Source organism: Triturus cristatus, chromosome 6 (assembly GCF_964204655.1).
Source record: "Triturus cristatus chromosome 6, aTriCri1.1, whole genome shotgun sequence".
NCBI classification, from domain to species: Eukaryota; Metazoa; Chordata; class Amphibia; order Caudata; family Salamandridae; genus Triturus; species Triturus cristatus.
In genome coordinates this window covers 1,612,014,374-1,612,035,109 of record NC_140589.1, presented here as the reverse complement: position 1 = coordinate 1,612,035,109, position 20,736 = coordinate 1,612,014,374, and the positions used below count along the sequence as shown (strand labels likewise).

The 20,736-nt window shown below is 43.9% G+C and overlaps 1 protein-coding gene across 2 annotated transcripts in view; it reads right to left on the bottom strand.

Annotated features, from left to right (window-relative positions):
* The window catches only part of STPG4 (sperm-tail PG-rich repeat containing 4), a 466,093-nt gene that overhangs the window by 348,965 nt on the left and 96,392 nt on the right, over nt 1-20,736 (bottom strand). For both annotated transcript variants that reach the window (XM_085612745.1, XM_085612746.1), the window contains exon 2: nt 14,800-14,865. In XM_085612745.1, the coding sequence (XP_085468871.1) occupies nt 14,800-14,865 (66 nt within the window). The remainder of the gene's footprint in view (nt 1-14,799; nt 14,866-20,736) is intronic.

Here is a 20,736-nt window from a genome sequence, read left to right as displayed (position 1 = left end):
AATAAGATGTCTAGGGTGTGAACTTTTTGCATGCAACATGATATTGCCCGATGTTGGCTTCCTGTATAGTGTGGTGGCAAGTCTCCCTTCCTTAATGTGCACTACTACATCCAAAAATTCAATGCGTGTCTTATGTATGTGGGATGTAAAGACAAGGTTCATGGTGTTTCTGTTGATGTCTTCGATAAAAGAATGGGCTTCTGCCTCGTTTCCCTTCCATAATATAAAAACATCATCTATGTATCTCATGTAAGAAACTATGTGTGTCTCGACCACTGCTTGGTGTGCCTTGTTGAGAACCTGTTCCTCCCACCAGCCTACATGCAAGCATGCGTAGCTGGGGGAGAAACAGGCTCCCATCGCAACGCCTCGTTGTTGTTTGTAAATATCTTTATCAAAAAGAAAAAAATTGTTGTAGAGGCACCATGAGATGAGCTCCAGAATGACTTTGTTGTGTTCGTAGAATTCACTAGACCTTTGGTCCAAAAAATGTTTTACCGCTTGTAGTCCCTGGATGTGATCTATACTGGTATATAATGATTCTATGTCTAAAGTAATAAGACATAGATCATCAGTCCAGTTTAGTTTTTCAATCTTCTGTAAAAAATCGCCTGTATCTTTAACATAGCTAGGTAAATCTTTAACTATGTTCTGTAAGAAATGATCAATATATTGGCCAACTTTTTCACTTACGCTGTTAATGGCCGATATAATGGGCCTACCAGGGATGGGCATAACATTTTTATGGATTTTGGGAATTAAATATAACACAGGTAATACTGGAAACTCATTATACATAAATTTGTACTCCTCCGTGGAAATGAGACCTTCACGTCTCCAATGTGCCAGTTTTTTGTGTAAAACTGTCTTGGCTGTGTTGTATTCTTTAATGCTAGATTTAGTATAGCAACTTTCATTGTTAAGCTGTCTTTGTGCTTCCAAAATATAATCTTTTTTCGGCCATAAAACCAAATTCCCACCTTTGTCCGATTTTTTTATAACCACATTATGATTTTCACTTAGCTTTTTCATTAGCTTATCATACTCTCTTTTTTTTAAAAACATGTTTCTTTGTTTTCTGCTTTTATTGATTTTGTGGTTCAACTTTTTTAGATCATTGCTGATCATGTCGTGATATGTATCAACGGCATCTTTCGGCATTAGTGGTACAAAACATGATTTAGATTTAAAAGGGCTGATCCCAGCGCCTTTCTGTGTTTGGTTGATTTTTCTCAGCCTCTCTTGTGTATTTAAGTCTGTGTCATCATTGAGGATTTCAGATTCTGATTGTCCATGTAGGTCTTGCAATATGAGCAGAGTAGGAATGTCCGAGGCTGCCAACAGTGGATCTGGGGTGATATTCTGTTGTGAGGATGTGTCCTCTTGTTGTTTGCTTGACTGTAATGCAAAGAATTTCTTGAGTTTGAGCTTCCTAATGAAGCAATAAACGTCAATGCGAGTACTTGCATAATCAAAGCTATCACCAGGGCAGAAATTCAAACCGAGTGCCAATAGTTGTTGCTCCGCTTTAGTTAATTCTATTGAGGTTAAGTTGACAATGCTGTTGTCTTTTAGCGCCGTTTTCTTTGCCACTGTGCTTTCTTCTATATATATATATATATATATATACACCTTAAACAATATTAGCAATATTTAAACAATTTTAAACAAAATGACATTAAAAATTTTAGCAACGTAAAAATTTGAATCAACTAACAAATAGCCAAAATCAGATATCAAACTCAATAAAAATAACATTTATGAAATTAAACATAAAAAATGTAAATAAAAAATTACAATCCTTTTTGAAAATATTATAAACATTAAAGACATAAATAAAAAAGAATGCAACTAAAATGAATCATATTTACTATTCTAACTACATTTAAAGCAAACGTAGGGAATGTGTTGGACTTTGTGGGGTTTGATTTACTATTCCCACTCCAATGTATGCAAAAGCAGAGAAAGTGTTTGACTTTGGAAGGGTTAGCTTTACTATTCACACTCCAATTTAAGCAGCAGTAGAGAATGTGTTGGACTCTGCAAGAGTTTGGTTTATTATGTCCACTCCTATTTAAGCAACAGTAGAGAAAGTGCTGGACTTTGGAGAGGTTAGATTTACTATTAATACTCAAATCTGAGCAGCAGCAGGGAAAATGTTGGTCTTTAATGGGGTTAAATTTACTATTGCCAATTCAACATTAGCAAAATCATGGAAAGTGTTGGACTTTGGAAGGGTTAGATTACCAATTACCACTCCAATGTATGCAAAATCAAGGAAAGCGTTGGACTGCGGAAGGGTTAGATTTAATTTTCCCACTCTAAAGTAAGCAAAAGCAGGGATAGTGTTGGACTTTGGAAGGGTTGGATATGCCATTTCAATTTCTAATCATTTAAAAAAAACACAGTTTTACCTAAATACATACAAATATTAAAAGATATTTTACTTACAAAATATATGCGTTATAAAGAAAGAAAATAAAATTTAAAATAAAAGGTTAATAATATATTTAGAGTAAATAGACATCCATCCCTACTGCGCAAAAAAGGCAAAACAAAGTTTCTAAAATAAATTATAAATTAAATATTAATAACATTAATGTAGTAATAAAAGAAAATAAATACAATTAAAACAAAAATTAAAAATGTGACCTTAAAAAGCATTTTATTAAATATACTTATCATAATAATTAAAAAATAATTACAACACATTAATCAGCTAAATTATTAACATATGTAGTTACCAAGTAAGCATTTAAATAATTAAAATTTGAATTTAGAAAAAGAATTATAATTGAAATACTTTCCACCATTAACCGCTATAAACCCAACAACCCACTACTAAATTTGGAATTAGTAATTAAACTATAGAAAAAATTTAATTACACATAAAAAATCACAAAAATGCACTTAAATAACAAAATACCAATTAATTAATTAAATAATTTACATAATAGTTACTAATTATTACTAAATATCACTTAACAATCAAAAATAAAATAAAAAGCATTAATTTATAATAACTTCCCACCCTATTCCCTAAAAAAAAAATATCTGCTGCTAAATTATAAATTACTAATTGAAAGTAAAATATTTTGTATTACACATTAAAACTTAGAAACTAGACTAGAAAATGAAAACAGTTATTATTATACTAATATCTAAAATAATAAAACTAATATATATTTAATTAACGTAAAAGCAATATTTAACATAGCTATAATAAAAAACAATATTATATACAACAATATTTCAAAAGGAACTATATTCATAAAAACAATATTCTTGCCTTCTATATTCTATCTCACAATATTTTTGACTTGACAATAATTTTGATACAACAATGTGACAGCAATATTGTGTTTGTATTGCCTATAGTCCGATACATATGACTGTGCTTTGTTAGTCCTGGTTTTCTTGGCTGTGTGATCATTTTCCTAACTTGAGGCTGGTCAGGGCTAATCTTCTGCCTTTTGGGTACACGTGCTTTTCTCTGCTCTTGAGCTTCTGGGATTCAATCTGGGATACAGCAACAGTCTCACATGCTTCATTCATAAGCATTCCATTCTACTACTGGAGGGGATTTTCCGAGTTCATTAGGATCGCCTTCTGTGGGGATAACCTAGGTCCAGCTGATAGGTGATTTGACTGCATCAAAGCTAGCTGGTTACATTTCCTTTAAAGTGTGGTACATGTCCTATGGGTTCTGTTCTTTTGCTGCTCTCACCTTGGCATGGTCTGTTCCTTCATGGGTGTTGTGTTTCCCATGTCTGAGCCAATACCCTCAGGGGCATATTCACAAGGACTTATCTCCGATTTATCTCCACCTTAACGAATCAAAAGTGGAGATAGACCTAACACCCCATTCACAAGCTGGTGCAAACTGCAGACATTGCTATTATTCCTGCGATAACTGGCCCAAACATCTCCACAGTGGACACCAACAATTAACCCTAATGAGATGCAGAGTAGGCGTTCCCGTGCAAAACACACGAAAAAACCACAACACCACTTTCATAACGAACTGCCAGATCCGCGAAGCGAACCAAAAACAGGCGATAAACCGCAGTAGCCGCAGGTATTTAACACCTGCCTCAAGCAGGTGTAAAGACGGACAACTACCTGCAGTAGGCAATGGAGCCCCGCACACAGCCACACCCGAAGAACAAAAAAAGCCATGGAGCTACTCATCATGCAGCTTGGAGTCCCAACAGGGCCACAACACCCACCGCCACCACCTCCAGGACCACCACCACCCCCAGGACCCGGACCCGCCCCCCCGGACCACCACAGAGGCAGCGCAGAGTATGACAGCGGACCTACCGAAAATGCACCACTATCACAGACCTAAAGCCCAAGGAAGTCATTGCCCACTACAGTCTCAAAAGGACAACCATCCTCCGCATCATGACCCACATCGCCCACAGGCTGACGGTCCCAACACAGCGGAGAACCAACATCCCTCCTCAGACAAAGCTGCTGGCTGTGCTGCACCTGTTGGCCTCTGGTACCTTCCAACCAACAACTGCCAGAGTCGGAGGGGTCTCACAGCCAGCCCTATCAAAGTTCATCACACCTGTCCTGGATGCCATCCTCAGCTTCATGCCCCAGTACCTTCACTTCCCCAACACTGCGCAGGAACAGCTGGGGACAAAGCAAGGCTTCAATGCCATAGCCAGATTCCCAGCCGTGTTGGGGAAAATTGACTGCACACATGACCCACTTATGCCCCATGCGGATACTGCACACCACTACCGCAACAGAATGCACACGCATACCATCAATGTGCAGGCAATAGTGGACCACCGGGGACTCTTCACCAATGTCGTCGCCAACTACCCAGGCAGTGTGCATGATTCCTTCATCTTCCAACAGTCCATCATCAACCAGCGCTTCTAGGATGGCACATATAGAACTGGACTGCTCGTTGGTAAGTACCAAATCAACACATCACACATCCCAAACCCACCACCACACAATGCACAACTGTGGAATGCACATGTGACCAAACAACATACAACATGTTAAACTACACGACCACCTATCAGACACAACAACACCACTCCATGGTCGTCCTGGGCTACCCCTGCACCCAATGCAGACATATCATGGCACCACAGCCACACAACAGCTGAACGTGTGGAGATGCAGAATGCAGCCATGTGCGAGGATGCAAGTGACCCGTGAATGGGAATGTACACAACGAGAAGTGAGGCGTGGATGTGCAGGACAGACATGGGTATGTTAATCACAGACATGTCCATGCAGACCACAACTGCTGGTGACTGGAGAGTAGTGAGCAGTGAATGCAACCATGTCACCCCAGGCCGTGGGTCAGATAGCGAAGTGTCGCATGCTGCGTCCCCCCTGTGTGTGTGAGCATAGTGGGTTGGCCCTGAGTACGCCAGGGCTGTGCGGGGTGTGGTCAAAAACCCCATTTTGCAGAGCGTGGTTCACTCCCGGGAAGGCCAACGTCACTGACAGTGCGGCGCCGCGCAGCCTGCCACGAGGCCGATGCCGTGAGCAGCAGGGCATGCGACCTTGTGTGCCTGCTGCACCCCAGGACGTTGATGCACAGACCAGGCCTGCCTGCCCCAGTGCACCAGGGCTGCACTGCTCACATGCCGACACCGTCTTGTGTCAAAGAGGGCCAACCACGTGCCGGTGCAAGCTCCAAGCCCCAGTCCGGCGACCTCTGCAGCCTCCGCAGACCATCGCTAGCCCCCCCGATGCTGGCCCACATCACTCCTTACTTATTAACATGCTCCACCGGCATCCTCTTTGGCCGAGTAGCTCCCGCATGTGGAACAGTGTCCTGAGTCCTGAATGGCAGTGACCCCGAGTCCATGGCAGCGGCCACAGCACCAGACTCCCTTCGATCAGTGAGGCCGAATTCCATATCGAAGGCCTGCGACACGTGGTGCCACTAACCCTGTTCAACTCAAGCCGGCGATATGTGGTGCCACTAACCCTGTTCAACGCAAGCCGGCGACACGTGGTGCCACTAACCCTGTTCAACGCAAGCCGGCGACACGTGGTGCCACTAACCCTGTGCACCATGAGTGACCGTCATCCTCCGGCGGAACATCATTGGTGTCTGATCCTGTGGCCTGGGGGTTGTCATCAGCAACAGGCAGGTACGGACTTGGTGTCTGGCATGGGTCTGTGGCATTCATATCTGCCATGTTGCCAGACACAGCTGGCATGTGCGCTCTACATCATGCCCTGGAGTAGACCTCCAATTCTCTCCTGTGACACTCTGCGGAAGGCATCTATGACACATGATCCTGATCCTACCCTAGTCTCCCGCAGATCAGCGTCTCGTGGCGGTGGGCCCGTGTCAGCTGCTGTGCATCCGGGGCCACTAGCCCTGTGCGACTCGAGTCATTCCCCCCTTGTTGTTCTGACATTGCATTTCTGAGTGCCTGATGACTGTTGGAGTTGTTGCCAGCACCAGCTACTCCCTTAGGGCTGGCTTACACTCACCCCACACACAGCCAGCACAGGTGTCACTGGATTAATGGGCCTGCCATCACATCCTGCCGAGCCAAGTATTGACTCTTTTCTCCCTGCACTGTCACAGGTGATCAAGGATATGCACTCTGCCCTTGGATGATGATATCCCTCCGAGACCCGGACACACCCACCCAGAGCCAGTACAATGCGGCCCACATACTCACCAGGGGCATCATTGAACGCACATTTGGCATGTTGAAGTCACGTGGACGGCACAGGTGGAAAGCTCCTGTACAGCCCGGACATCGTGTGCAAGATGATTGTTGCATGTTGTGTGTTGCACATCTGTGTTCGCACCAATGCCCCATGGATCCCATTTCCAGAGGTACCGGACGATGATGGTGATGATGGGCAGGAATGGCCCGTAGGAACTCCATCATTGACACTTCTCATGAGCACGTAACATTGTGGCTGTCCATGGCAATCATGGGACAATACAAGATGTCCAATTGCACAGCATGTGTGAGTAAAACATATTTGCAGGTTACAGGTTGTACTTGTACATTGTCATGTTACATTTTCCTGCAGTTTCAGATGTGATTTGCCATGTTGTGCACATTTGCGGAACCAGTTGTGTCCTGTGTTCTGTTGTGGAGGTGTTGCTCTTTGTACCGGGATGTTGTCAATGTCGAGATGCTCTTATGCTTATGTGCGTATGCTGCACGATGGGCGAGTCGCTCCTGCGGCTCTGATTTGTCTGCCACTGGTCTCTTTCATGCGGTGTGCCTGTCGGTTCTGTTCTTCCACGGTGCTTGGATGGTGTGGGGTATATGTTGTCCTCTGCAGTCGGTCAGGGTGCATCCGTGGTACTGCGCAGTTGATGTATTTTTTTCTGTGGCCTTTTTTCCGCATGCTGTTCTTGTGCTTTTTCCCGCATTACGCGTGAGCATTGCTGCCCCCGCCCTGGTTGTCACTGTTTTCTTATCGCGCTTTGGCCCATCGCAGGTTATTTTGTGTTGTGGTTTCTGTTTTTATCCCCAACAAGGTGGTTGTATCGCGGACATTGTCCGCGGTTTTGGCAGACTATCGCATGGTACCGCCTTGTTTTGAATTCCACATTGACACAGAGTTATTTTCCCACGATAGGCTGTGATGTGTAAAGTTCCGCTAACATTTTTTGGTGATGTTTAGCACACGTTCTTGTGAATATACCCCTCAGTGCGGCCATGGATCCATGTGGTCTGGCCGTGCAGTTTGTGTTCTAGTGCTCAGTAGGTGGGCCCCAAATATTATTTTTGTGATAGTTCTATTGCCTGACATCTTGTCTTGTGGGGTCTTGTGGTTTAATAGTTGCTTCCTTTCTTTTCCCTTTCATGGATGAATTCAGTGTCCTGGAACCTTGCTGTGGTCCTTTGGTGTCCCTGCTTCCAAGGTCAAACTTTGGCTGCTGGTCCACCATTGGTTCTTCTTGGTGAGCTCTCATTTACCTGACTTTGAGTGCCTCACAAGAGTTATGCTTCCCTGTTTTCCCAGCCTTCTTTTGCTTTACCTCAAGCGGATGTATGACGTTACAACGCGTGCTGTTACAACGCATGCTGTTACAACGAAACTGTGCCAACGCAAGTGGATTTACAACGCATGCCATTACAACGCAAGTCTTTACATCGACTTGCGCTAGATGGCGTGCTAACATTAGAAAAGTGTAATTTACTATTCCAACTCCAGTCCACTTAACAGTAGGAAAGGTGTTGGGATAGTAAACTACACTATTTGTAATGTTAACACGCCATCTAGCGCAAGTCGATGTAAAGACTTGCGTTGTAATGGCATGCGTTGTAAATCCACTTGCGTTGTAACAGTTTTGTTGTAATGGTAGTGCGTTGTAAAAGTTGCGTTGTAAAGGTTGTTCCCCCCTCAAGCCAGTGAGTGATGTTGCTTTCTCAGTTGATGTGGTGCTTCTTCACTACACTTGTTGTTCTCTGGTAAGGACTCGGCTTCCATCCTTCCTTGTCATTGTTGAGTGAGGTTCTTCTCTGTCAACCAGTCTTATGCCTCCATCTGTCTTCAATGGAGGCAGGATCCTTGGTTCTGGTGGCTTGCAAGCTTTCCTTTAAGCTGAGACTCCACTCCCATTCATTGCCATGTTTCTTGTGGGGTTGGAGTGCTAGTGTGCTGCCTGAATCATTTGCCCACATCCTTCCTCGGTCCAATTCTACCTCTGTCTGGTGCTGGTTCCTCATGTTTGTTCGAGGTGGCACTTGTTTGCCTTTGCTGGGGATGCAATAGCTCCCCTATACTGTGTAGCTGCTCACTGCCTGTGGGTGGGACACTGTGGGTTATTCAACCTTGTGTCGTCCAGGTCTCCTCGGCGGCTTCCCCTCACTTCAGTTTTGGGAGAGTGTGCTGCCCCAGGTTAGTTCATCATGCTGGACTGTCACATCTATAACAGAGATGTCTCTGTTCGTCACTGGATTAATTTTCCTCATGGGTTTTCATGAGGGTTGCATCCTATGTGCATGAAAAGTTATTGGGTTCTTAGAGAACGACATCCACCTGAGTCTGCTGTTTCTGCTCTCTAGGAGCATTGGGCAGAAGCGTAGGACTTCACGTGGCTTGGCTTGCTTTGTATCTGCGAGTCCTTTTTTGCTCATACCTTTTCCAATGTCTTCTGACCTGTGGCTAGTTTTGTATTTTAAAGGTACTTTCTTGTGGCCGCTCTCTTAGCAGCTGGGCAATTTAAGTGCTCTTCAGTGTCACAAACCTTTTCTGGTTTTTTTTCTGGGCTAATATGGTCAGTTTTCACTTGGGTTTCTCCTTTCGCCCAATGGTTTGTTCTGTTACCCTTTTGGCCTCGTCCTTCATCTACCAGTCTAAAATCCCCACACTACTCTGTGTCCTTGTTCCCCTCTGTGGTAATGCACAGGGCTCTCTCAGCGGGTTACACCCTTTTTTTCTTTAGTCTGCTGTTCTTTTTGTCATGTTTAAATCCTATGGCAAATGGGGCGCACCTTCACTGGGCGCCTTCATTCCCTAGGTTCAGCTGACTCTTTCTTGTGTATACACCTCTTCTGGAATTCCTCTCCTCAGACCTTTGCAGAGTCCATTCACTCATTGCATGACAGCTTCATAGGCAGGATAGTGGAGCCCGGGTTTGTGTGGCATATGTTGCGACGCGTCATGGGCTACGAAAACAAATGATGGACGGAATGCTGAATTAATCTATGTACTGGGGTAAATGCATGACATTGTTCTGCATTCTGTCCATCACTTGTTTTTTTTTGCATTTGTCACCCCGAGTGAGACAGGTATGTCCAGATGTGGGTCCCATGCTCTCCATGCCACCGGAGTCAAGCTATACTGGCTGATGAGGGCTGAAAGCCCTAAAGCGGTCCTAGGATGCTTGTTTCCAGTCCAGGGAGGCCCTGGCCTGGCAGTTCCGGCTGGACTGCTCCCATTGGGTGCAGGGTCAAGACTGGTTTGCATATAACTGGGTCCAAACTGGAAAGGCATGGTAAGAAAACAAAAGATGGATTTAGGCCCAGATCTAAGTACTGGGGTGAATGCATGACATTGTTCAGCATTCTGTCCATCAATTGTTCTCATGGGCTGGTCCGGTCATGTTTTTGCTCCATTCTGACTTGTTTTTTGGGGTCCCCCGGTCTGCTGAAATTGGGGCTGAAGCTCTGAGTGTGGAGCACTTTAGTGCCTTTGTTTTTTTCCACCTTTCATTGTTGCAGTTTCTCCATCTCATAGGTGGATTTGATTGTGCTTTCGTTGCGCAGTTTTCCTGATTGGTACATCCTCGCATGTTAGGAGTGTGACGTGGAAGGGAGATGAGGTGATAATGTCCTCATTAATGCAAGACGTCACAGGGCTTCGCTCCCACTCTCCCTTCCTCGGCTTTGCCCCAAGGTATGTTTGCTTGGTAGAAACAGGGTGTGCTGTGGGCAGGAAATTATAGGTGAGGCACTTGAATTGCCTGTCTTCAGGGTGAAACTTCATCTCACGTGTTAGGACTGTGACGAGGAAGCCCTGTTTAGTATAATGACGATTACTGGTAAACATTCTGGGCAGTATGCCGACATGCATCCTAATTCATACTCGTACTGCCCTGCAACACTGAGGTTTACGACTTCACTGTGTGTAATACGCCATTACCAGGGTAGGTAGGCTACCATTCTACGGATATTTATGGTGTGCGAAAACATTCATTTTCAATATTAATGTCAGGGAATGATATCCAACCACTCATGCCACTGAAGCATGTTTCAGCATGTGGCAGGGTGATAAAAGTGTCTAGTATTTGTAGGCAAAACTCTTCCTATATAAATATGCATGGCTGCCAACTAACCCCATGTCATGTGGGGATACCTTTAACCAAGCCAGCTTTTTCCTTTCCCATTACAACCGTCGGCCTCAAAGTACCAAAACAGAACTTACAAAAGGTCACCCTCCTGACACTGGCCAGCTGACAGCTATGCACACAATTACTTTTGAGAAACATTACAGGTTCTCCTTCTCAGCTTCAGGAAAACTGAACAAACTGAACAATTAGAAAAGATTTGAAATATGTTTGGCAGAAATCGTTAAACCTAAAATGAACATGTCAGTGATAACCATGTCAGTGATGATGTAATTTATGATACTTGGCTAATATTCTGATAGATTTAAGCATTGATTGGGCATCTCATTGTCTAGCTACACTGCTCAATCAGATCTTTTCTGTTTTACCAATCTTTTTTCTCCATTTCTCGAATCGCTGCAGCAAAGAAAATGACATTTAGCTGGGGTTAATTGGACGTAATCTGGTTTGCAGAGCACTTCCAGGATCAGCTCATTTCCTTTGCTCGTGGTGGTATTTCCATGGGGAGTGATGTGTTTAGACATGGACACTCTTTCCTCGCGATGTGTACTTAGCAACATAAGGGGCTGAGCTTTCATGCTGATGTATTTCTGTTGTCAGTGTCTCGATCAGCAATTTTATGGAGTGGATTGCAAGGCCATTTTATTTCATGTTACTTTCTCTGGAGACAGATGAATTAATTTTTCGCACCAGCACTTTCTTAAGACTTATCACACGTGCATGTAAAATGATGGAAAATCCCTGATTTGTTGCTGTATCGGTTTTTAATTTTATGAAACTGTATTGGAATATTGTAATAATGAATTATTTTTTATATGTACTTTTATGAATTTTATGAAATTCGAATAAAGGTCTTTTGATTGATTGATTGATTGAATGATTAGATAACACAAAACTTTGGGAGAGTAGAAAGTGGTTTATTTTATGTGGATTGCTGAGATGGGCTCCTGCAGTCAGAACGTGGGCACTCACTATTGTTGTTTGCAGGCCTTCTAACTTCAGTGAAGAAGAGGCGTGAGGCAGACAGGGGCAGTCCGGTGTGTCTGCCATTGTGACTATAGGAGACAGATGCTCCTACCAGTGCTAGATATGACTTCCATTAGAAGGCACTAGCATAATCTGTTCCCATTTAATCCCCTCTTATTGACTGTTCTGACTTTAGTAAAGTGAAAAATAAAATGGTTTTCATAGCTGCTGTGACTCACAACGGTAGGAAGCAGTGCAATTTGCATGTTAAAAAGGCAGATGCTCCAAAGACCACCGGGAATTGAAGGACTGCCAGATGACCGCTCCTGTCTTCACCACCTACCTGTTTTAGCCTCTTTCTGGCCTCTACAGAGCCCAAGGAAGTAGTAGGCAGCATGATGTACTGTGACATCTCCCCACTGGATTGAGAGCAGCGGGGCGAGGGTCTGCAAGAGGCAAGGGACAGAGTGGTTCTGTGCCATACTTAGCAGCGGTTATGTGGGACAGGGCAGGTGGAACGCAGCACCTGCTCTCAGCTCGCTCAGGCAGACCCTGGATCAGCAGGCTGAACAGAGGAGAGATGGGAGTTGAAGAAGAGTGGCTTTACACCAGATGGTTTCTCAATAGATTTCATGATTCAGAACCATGAAAGCCCAGAAGGAGGTGAGGGACGCGGCTAGTTTGGAAGGCATAATTTCTTTGCTTCAGAGGGGTTGGGTTGGGTGGGGAATGGGCATTACCATAACTTGCAGGATGTTACATTCATTCCCGAGAGCCATATCTTGATTGTTTTCCGTGGTCCATGTCCCTCTAGACATTTAGTCCATGAATTGCTGTTAATGAGGGATCTGGTCCTGTTAGAATGGAAAAACTCATGTTTGCATATTGTTCTATGTATGTTAGCATTGGCGGCGCCATTTTTTATACCGACGCAATTTTGTGTTATAATCGAAACTTATACTCTGCTATTTCCAAGAAAAAGCATCTGTTAGGTTCTGTTTTTCCAAGGTTAGGTTTTGCTTCACTAATGAATACACTGCTCTTATTAGCCCATATCCTTCCCTCTAGATAGAGGCTTTCTCCCCATTGTCTAGTGGCGGGCGAGGGCAGAACGACATTGGATAGTAGACAGTCTGTGCCCGGTCTCAGAATCGAAACTTAGTTTTTGCATGTCACTGTTTCGCTGCATCTGCCTGGAAAATTCTATGTGGGCGTGCCTTCATTGGTTCTGAAATATGCATAATGTATCTTTATGCTTGTTGAAGTCAGCCCCTCTGCAGCACTCCTAAGCAACTGGGCAGACTGGACTCCACTCTGAGTGTATCCGAATAAACAGATATTGGTTTGTATTCTCTACTGTCCGACCGGCTCTTAATTTGTTATGGGAGACTGAGAGGTGGTCGTGAGTGACCCAGGTGACCCTAATCGGGTCACTTACTTCAGTCCTTAGGGGATCAGCGAGGACAACACACACATTTTGAAAGGGTAGAAATCTACCAAGGAAAGCTTCCCACTCTTGTCCTCAATGATGTACTTGGAACACTCCAACGCCGAGCTCTGTCTGCTGGGGCTTTTTCGCCGAACACCCAAACGGAAGGTTAGAAATAAGTTTACTGATCTCACCTTGGTCCTGGCCAGGCATAGGATAGCAATGGCCTGGAAGTCCATTGGTGGACCCGTGGTGGGGACCTGGATGAGGGATGTGACTCACTGGGATGGGGTGGAGGGGCGGGTCCTAACTAGTGAGGAAGTAAAGGGGCTAAAAAGGTGCCGAATTGCGGAATAGGGGAAGGAGGTCCTGAATGCCTGGGATCGTTGTGGCGCTGCTGAGGGGAGTCGAGGTGGGATCCAGACAGATGGGGAGCACACACCTGCAGCCAGGGAGACTAGTGTGAGGAACGACCCCTGCTGAGGATCCTGAGAAAGGGGGAGACACTGAAACAGTAATTTAGTGCCCTCTTCATCTATATGGGGTGTGAGTAACATCCACCCCCCTAGGCCCCCCACACTCAAACATGATCAGGATGGGAAAGCCGCTGGGCCAGCAGCCTGATAGGGAGGGACCCCAGACCCTTGCCCGCCCCATACAACGAGTTTACCAACATAATTCCTAGATTATTGAATCCTTGGTCCACCCTGCACAAGTTAGTTTATAATTGACTTTGTTATGTATCATACAGGAGGCATTCACTCAGAAGGTCCTTCCCAAACTGGGTTAGATCCTCTTAAAATCATAACTACATAAAAATTAGATAACGCATGGCATTGATACAATCTCCAATGGTTACTCTACAGACAATGAGCTCTGCTATTACTCTAGCACTGTGTTTGTTGCAAAACCTCGGCAATGGGTGTTAGAAAGAATGGATGTATACAAGTTAGCTTGAACATGTCTCTTATTGGTGTATTGTGTTGTACTCAAAATGGCGACGTGTGCAATGCTGCGATTGTATTTGTCTAACTGCTATTATATCAAATGTCAATAAAAATATTGTTCTAAAAAACAAATTATGTACTCGGAACACCATGGTGGAAAATACTTGTTCACAGACTGCCCACTGGGCAATGACACTTAAAAGGTCAACAGGTAATACCCAGGCCTGGGCATAGTTCGCGGAGTTTTGCTACGCAGAACTCCGCGAAGTTACCAAAAAACTCAGCGGAGTTACGCAAGATGCGGAGTACAGTGCAAACTGCAGTTTGCGCTGGTCTTCCTGCTGATTGGGTAGAAATTCTACCGCAGCGGCAGCTCACGTTTGCGAACTTACCGTTCGCGAGCAGGGAAAAAAGCTCCACTGCACTAGGCAAAGCGAATTTTTCTGCACTCCGCGAGCTCCGTGGAGTGCGGAGTGCAGAAACTCCGCAAACTCCGAGAACGGAGTGGAGTTCACTGCCCAGGCCTAGTAATACCTGTTATCCCTACTTGAACATCAACATTCATTGAATTACAATCTATGGAATAAAATCACTTTAATGAAGAAAAAAAAAAAATATATATATATATATATACATACTCGGAAAGCATACAGCCACCACCCGTCTCTTTCTGAGAAGCGATTTTCTTTTTCCTTAGAAGAACTCTGTTGGGAAACATGTGTACACATTTAGGGTGTGTTAGTCTGTGAACATCAGATGCAATAGACATAATATTAATTTGACGTTGCTTAGGTAAACATCAAACCCATCATTACAATCGCAAACCAATCTTTTTTTAAAAACTCTTTTGCTTGCTGAAAAACACAAGGTATGCAAGTGCATTCATATTTTGACAACAGCTGCATGCAAAGTGGAATAGTTTGTGCTCAAGGGGCTGCCGCAAAGAGAAAAGATAGTGTCTAAATACATATGGACAGTAATGGGACAATGCTTAAGCAGACCATAGTTTCTATTGTATTCAGATGCAGTATATTGGTTTTAGACATCGGGGTGTACATGATCATAGGAATGCAGACAATTCGATTCCTACTAGGTAATGAAATTATTACTTAAAATTAATCCTTACAATTAACTAGTTCTAAGAAGCAACAGCATTTAACTGAAAATTACTACTTTTTAGCAGTTCAGCAACTGGATTTTTGAAGCAACCACTGGGGTCTGGTCAAATTCCCCTAATAAATGCATCTCAGATTTGTTGTCAGACCCATTATTAATGATAAAAGCTGCCTTGAGCTTCAAATATAAAACTGGGATGTATGACGTTACAACGCACACTATTACAACGCATGCACTTACAACGCATTTTTTACAACGCATAATCCATTACAACGCATGACATTACAACGCATGACACTACAACGCATTTTAAAAAATACCTTTACAACGCACTACCATTACAACGCATACTACCTTTACAACGCATACCATTACAACGCATAATATTAAATTACATTTAAGGTAAGTATTAGATAGTATAGGGGTAAAAATTACTATTCTAACTCCAGGGGGTGCAACAGTAGGGTAAGTGTTGGATAGTATAGGGGTAAAAATTACTATTGTAACTCCAGGGGGTGCATCAGTAGGGTAAGTGTTGGATAGTATAGGGGTAAAAATTACTATTCTAACTCCAGGGGGTGCATCAGTAGGGTAAGTGTTGGATAGTATAGGGGTAAAAATTACTATTCTAACTCCAGGGGGTGCATCAGTAGGGAAAGTGTTGGATAGTATAGGGGTAAAAATTACTATTCTAACTCCAGGGGGTGCATCAGTAGGGTAAGTGTTGGATAGTATAGGGGTAAAAATTACTATTCTAACTCCAGGGGGTGCATCAGTAGGGTAAGTGTTGGATAGTATAGGGGTAAAAATTACTATTCTAACTCCAGGGGGTGCATCAGTAGGGTAAGTGTTGGATAGTATAGGGGTAAAAATTACTATTCTAACTCCAGGGGGTGCATCAGTAGGGTAAGTGTTGGATAGTATAGGGGTAAAAATTACTATTCTAACTCCAGGGGGTGCATCAGTAGGGTAAGTGTTGGATAGTATAGGGGTAAAAATTACTATTCTAACTCCAGGGGGTGCATCAGTAGGGTAAGTGTTGGATAGTATAGGGGTAAAAATTACTATTCTAACTCCAGGGGGTGCATCAGTAGGGTAAGTGTTGGATAGTATAGTGTAATATTATGCGTTGTAATGGTATGCGTTGTAATGGTAGTATGCGTTGTAATGGAATGCGTTGTAATGGTAGTTTTTAAAAATGCGTTGTAGTGTCATGCATTGTAATATCATGCGTTGTAATGGATTATGCGTTGTAAAAAATGCGTTGTAATGGTAGTGCGTTGTAAAAGTTGCGTTGTAAAGGTTGTTCCCCATAAAACTGCATTTAAAAAGTGGCACGCAGACATTTGGTACTGGAAAAGTGAAAACAGGAGGTCTGGTCAGATGCTTACCATTTAATGAATCATGTAAAACCGTCCACAATTAATTAATGGTTGACTTAAATGTGTTTAGTTTAGATTTGACCTCACTATAGAATGTAGATTACGTTTGTAAAACGTGTTTTGAACTTGTAAAGTAGCATATATTTGTACTGAATTAACACACATTTTAAAGTGTAGAAGAAGCTGAAATACGGCTTGTGATTTCGTTTTTGCTTTGGGAGCTTCAGCACTGTTCTTGAGATAAAAATGGAATGCTTGCCTTTCCCTTTCTCTGTGAAAGAAAGAACCTTCTTATAATTTACAGCCTGTAACTTGCTTTTATCAGTATTCAGTTGCTTAAAAAAATGCCTCATTCATTTTATAGCTAGAGAAAAACTGGAAAGCACACATTTTTCTTCCTTTTATTGTAAAATGCATTTCCAGCCTAAATAGTAATCTCTTGTTGGAGTAAATGTTTTCTGTTTAGTTGAAAAATAAATTGTTTCTTTAGCAGGAAGTTAGGAGATGAAGACATTTAGAGTAAAATTCAAATGTGTTACAAGAACTTGCTTGATTGATGATGTGAGCAGACAGCCGAGGGGTGTCGATGTTTTTCTGTCCTTCAATTGGAAGAATGAATGAAGATACGTTTATATAGCGCATGGCTACCCGGAGGCATCCCAGCGCTCACAGCGGAAGGAACAGTGTAAGGAAATAGCCAGGTCTTTAACAATTTACAGAAGACATGGTGGTTGGGTTCTTTCCGTCGGTCAAGGGGAAGAGAGTTAGAGGCGAATAATGGAATGATTAATGACAGGACTTTCCCGGTCAGTGACTTGTGTACTATGCACATCACCTTGAATTCAACTCTCTCCTTGATCGGGAGCCAATATAGAGATTTTAAGGCTGGTTTTGCTGATTGGAATTTTGGAATGTTCAGAAGAATTCTGGCTGCCCAATTCTGTACAGTCTGCAGTTTGGACAGTGTTGCACAGGGAGCACCGAAATAAAGGGCATTACCATAGTCAAGACACGACAGAATGAGAGCCTGAACCATCAGTTTCCTGACCTGAAAAGGAAGGAGAGGGAGGACCTTCCGAAGCAACCTCAGGATGTCATAGCATGAGGCCGCCACCTTGCGTGCCTGAGCCTTGAAAGTCAGGTCCTGGTCTAGCCAGATACCTAGGCTCTTTATCTGGGGCTTGGGAGTGGGGACAGGACCCAATGTATTTGGCCATAGAGTGTTAAAGTCAATGGAAGACCGGTTCCCCAGGATCATCAGCTCAGTTTTTTCCCCATTTAATTTCAGAAAGGACTCATCCATCCATTTAGCAGTTTCTTCCAAGCACTGTCGAACATTGGGGGATGCGATGTCGGCATGGTTGAGTCCTACCACCAGTTGGTTGTCATATGCATAGGTCACTATGTGTGCCCCAAAAGGCACCACCAGCTTAGCTAAAGGGCTCATATACACGTTGAATAATGTGGGGCTCAGGGATGACCCCTGGGGAACCCCACAGCGAAGAGGCAACTGTTTTGAGGCCACATCAGTGGCAAAGACCTGAAAGAATCTGTCACTCAGAAAGGATCGCAGCCAGGCCAGCGCAACCCTGTTCACTCCTGATCTCCTGAGTCTGTGGACCAGGAGTTGATGGTTTACTGTGTCGAAAGCTGCGCTGAGGTCTAAAAGTATGACCACAGCGATGCCTCCAGCATCCACATTTTTTTTTACTCTTCTACAACTGAGAGTAGGGCTGTTTCTGTGCCCTGCAGAGGGCGGAAACCTGTTTGAGAAGGGTGGAGAAGTGTATTGGTCTCCAAGAAGGTGCACAGCACTGAATTTACATGTTTTTCAGCTATTTTGCTGATCCCGTGGAGATGTGAAATAGGACTGTAGTTTCCCAGGGAGTCAGAATCTAGACTGGGCTTTTTGAGGAGGGCCCTCACCATTGCCTCCTTCCAGGGTGGGGGTCTACTCCAGATACAAAAGAGGTGTTGGTCAACTCCAGGATAGCAGGGGAAACTGTTCCAGCCATCTGTTTCAGAATTTTTGGAGGTACAGGGTCTTTAGGTGACCCGCTCTTTACTTGAGACATGATGCGATCTAGAGTCTCATTATCCATCAAAGGGATTATATCTAAGTGGGAATCTGTGCTGCAAAGACTAGAATCCCAAATTTGGCTCTCTGTCTGGGGTAATGAGGTATATATAGTTTGGATTTTATTGTGGAAAAATTCTGCAAGCTTGTCACAGCGTGAACCTAAAGTGTCAAGGGTCACTGAGGCAGGGGAGACTCCGAGGAGAGACTTCGAAATGCAAAAGGTCTCGGACGCAGAGTTGCCTGCCGATGAAATGTTTTCTTCGTAAAAAGCTGCCTGGGCTGATTTGATTTCGGCTTTAAATGGTTTTTTTGCCTCCCTATATTTCCCATATTGTTGTGTGGAGAGAGATCCTTCCTCCAGGTTCTTTCTAACTTTTTACAAGTTTGTTTTAGTTCCCGAAGTTTGGCAGAGTACCATGCCATTCTGTTGCTACCTTTTTCACCTGGATTGATTTTATAGGAAGAAGTAGATCTAAGGAATCCTGTATCCATCTGTTAAAATTATCGTTAGCGATGCTAACATCAGAATTTGGTGCTGGTTTTGTTTTTTCTAACTCTGAAGTCCATTGTTCCATTGACAAACTTGGACCAGGGTCGTGACCTTATGCTGGATGGTTTGGCGTGGGGTATGGTGTATGGTGTAATTAGGGGTCCAGAGAAATTGAATGAGAAAATGATCAGACCATGGTACTGGTATTAGATTCTCCCCTACTAATTCCTTCACGTTGGAGAAGATAGGGTCTAATACATGCCCTTTCTTGTGAGTGGGATTGATAACTTTTTGGTGAAGCTGATATGCAGCTAGATCTCTCATAATCTCTACTGCGGCCATCTGTGAGGGATCATCGAAGTGCAGGTTGAAGTCTCCTAATAGAGTAAAGTTGGATGAAGTATTGGCCGAGTTGGCTGCTAAGTCAGGTAGGGAATGACCAAATTGTCCCAATGGCCCTGGAGGTCGGTATAGTAGTATGCCAGACAGAGTGAGTGAGGGAGTAAATCCTATTGAAAAGGCAAAATTCTCACAGTCTGGTATTGGGCTACCAAAAATGCAGGTTAGGTAATTTTTATATATTTTGGCAATCCCGCTACCTCTCTCTGAGGTGCGATCAAGCCTCTGGATGCTATAGCCCAGGGGGAGGGCCGGGACAAGGTCCGGCTCCGACCCAGGGTTTAGCCAGGTTTCGGTCAGGAACAGGACCTCTAGCCTTTCCTCATCCAGAAGGATGGAGATTTCCATTACGTGCCTAGGTAGTGACCTTCAGTTTAGCAGGAACATTTTATATGAAATAGGTGGGAGTGGATTCAACTCTAGATCCGTTGTTAATTTGAAAGAGCAGTGTGGACAATTGGTTGGACTACCATCTGGGTGAATAAAGTGTTGACAGTTCCCCATGATAGGTCTATCTAATCGAAGCAGCTCCTCTGCCTCATAGTGCAATCACTTTGGATTGGAAGGTGCAGGGGTCCTGGCCCCGAACGGACGCGGACGGGTGCAGACGGGCTTGCCTTTGGTGCGCCTTTAGCGCACCCACTGTGCGTGGCCGCTGCACGTCCGTTCTGGCATGTAACTAAGTAGGTATCTGACCCGGAAGTGAGGAGACTAACGGATGGAGCCACGTCCCTCTGCAACAATCGGCCTTGAGACCTTGGCGGACAGGGGACCGGTAATGAAAGTGTGCATGCAGATAGGAGCAATTCAGTTGCCCTAACCCAGTTAAAAATAGTTTAAAAGTTAACAAAATCACACAATTACAATTTTTTAAAAAGATGCTGGCTGTCTTAATCAGCGCGGCGCGCTTCAGCTTACCGCTGCGCATCCGTTCTGGTGTGTAATGCAGTAGGTTTCTGACCCGGAAGTGAGGAGGCTAAGGGGTGGAGCCACGTCCCTCCGCAACAATCGGCTGTGAGGCCGGGGCAGACCGGGGACTGGTAATCAAAGTGCGCATGCAGATAGGAGCAATTCAGTTGCCCTAACCCATTTAAAAATTAGTTTAAAA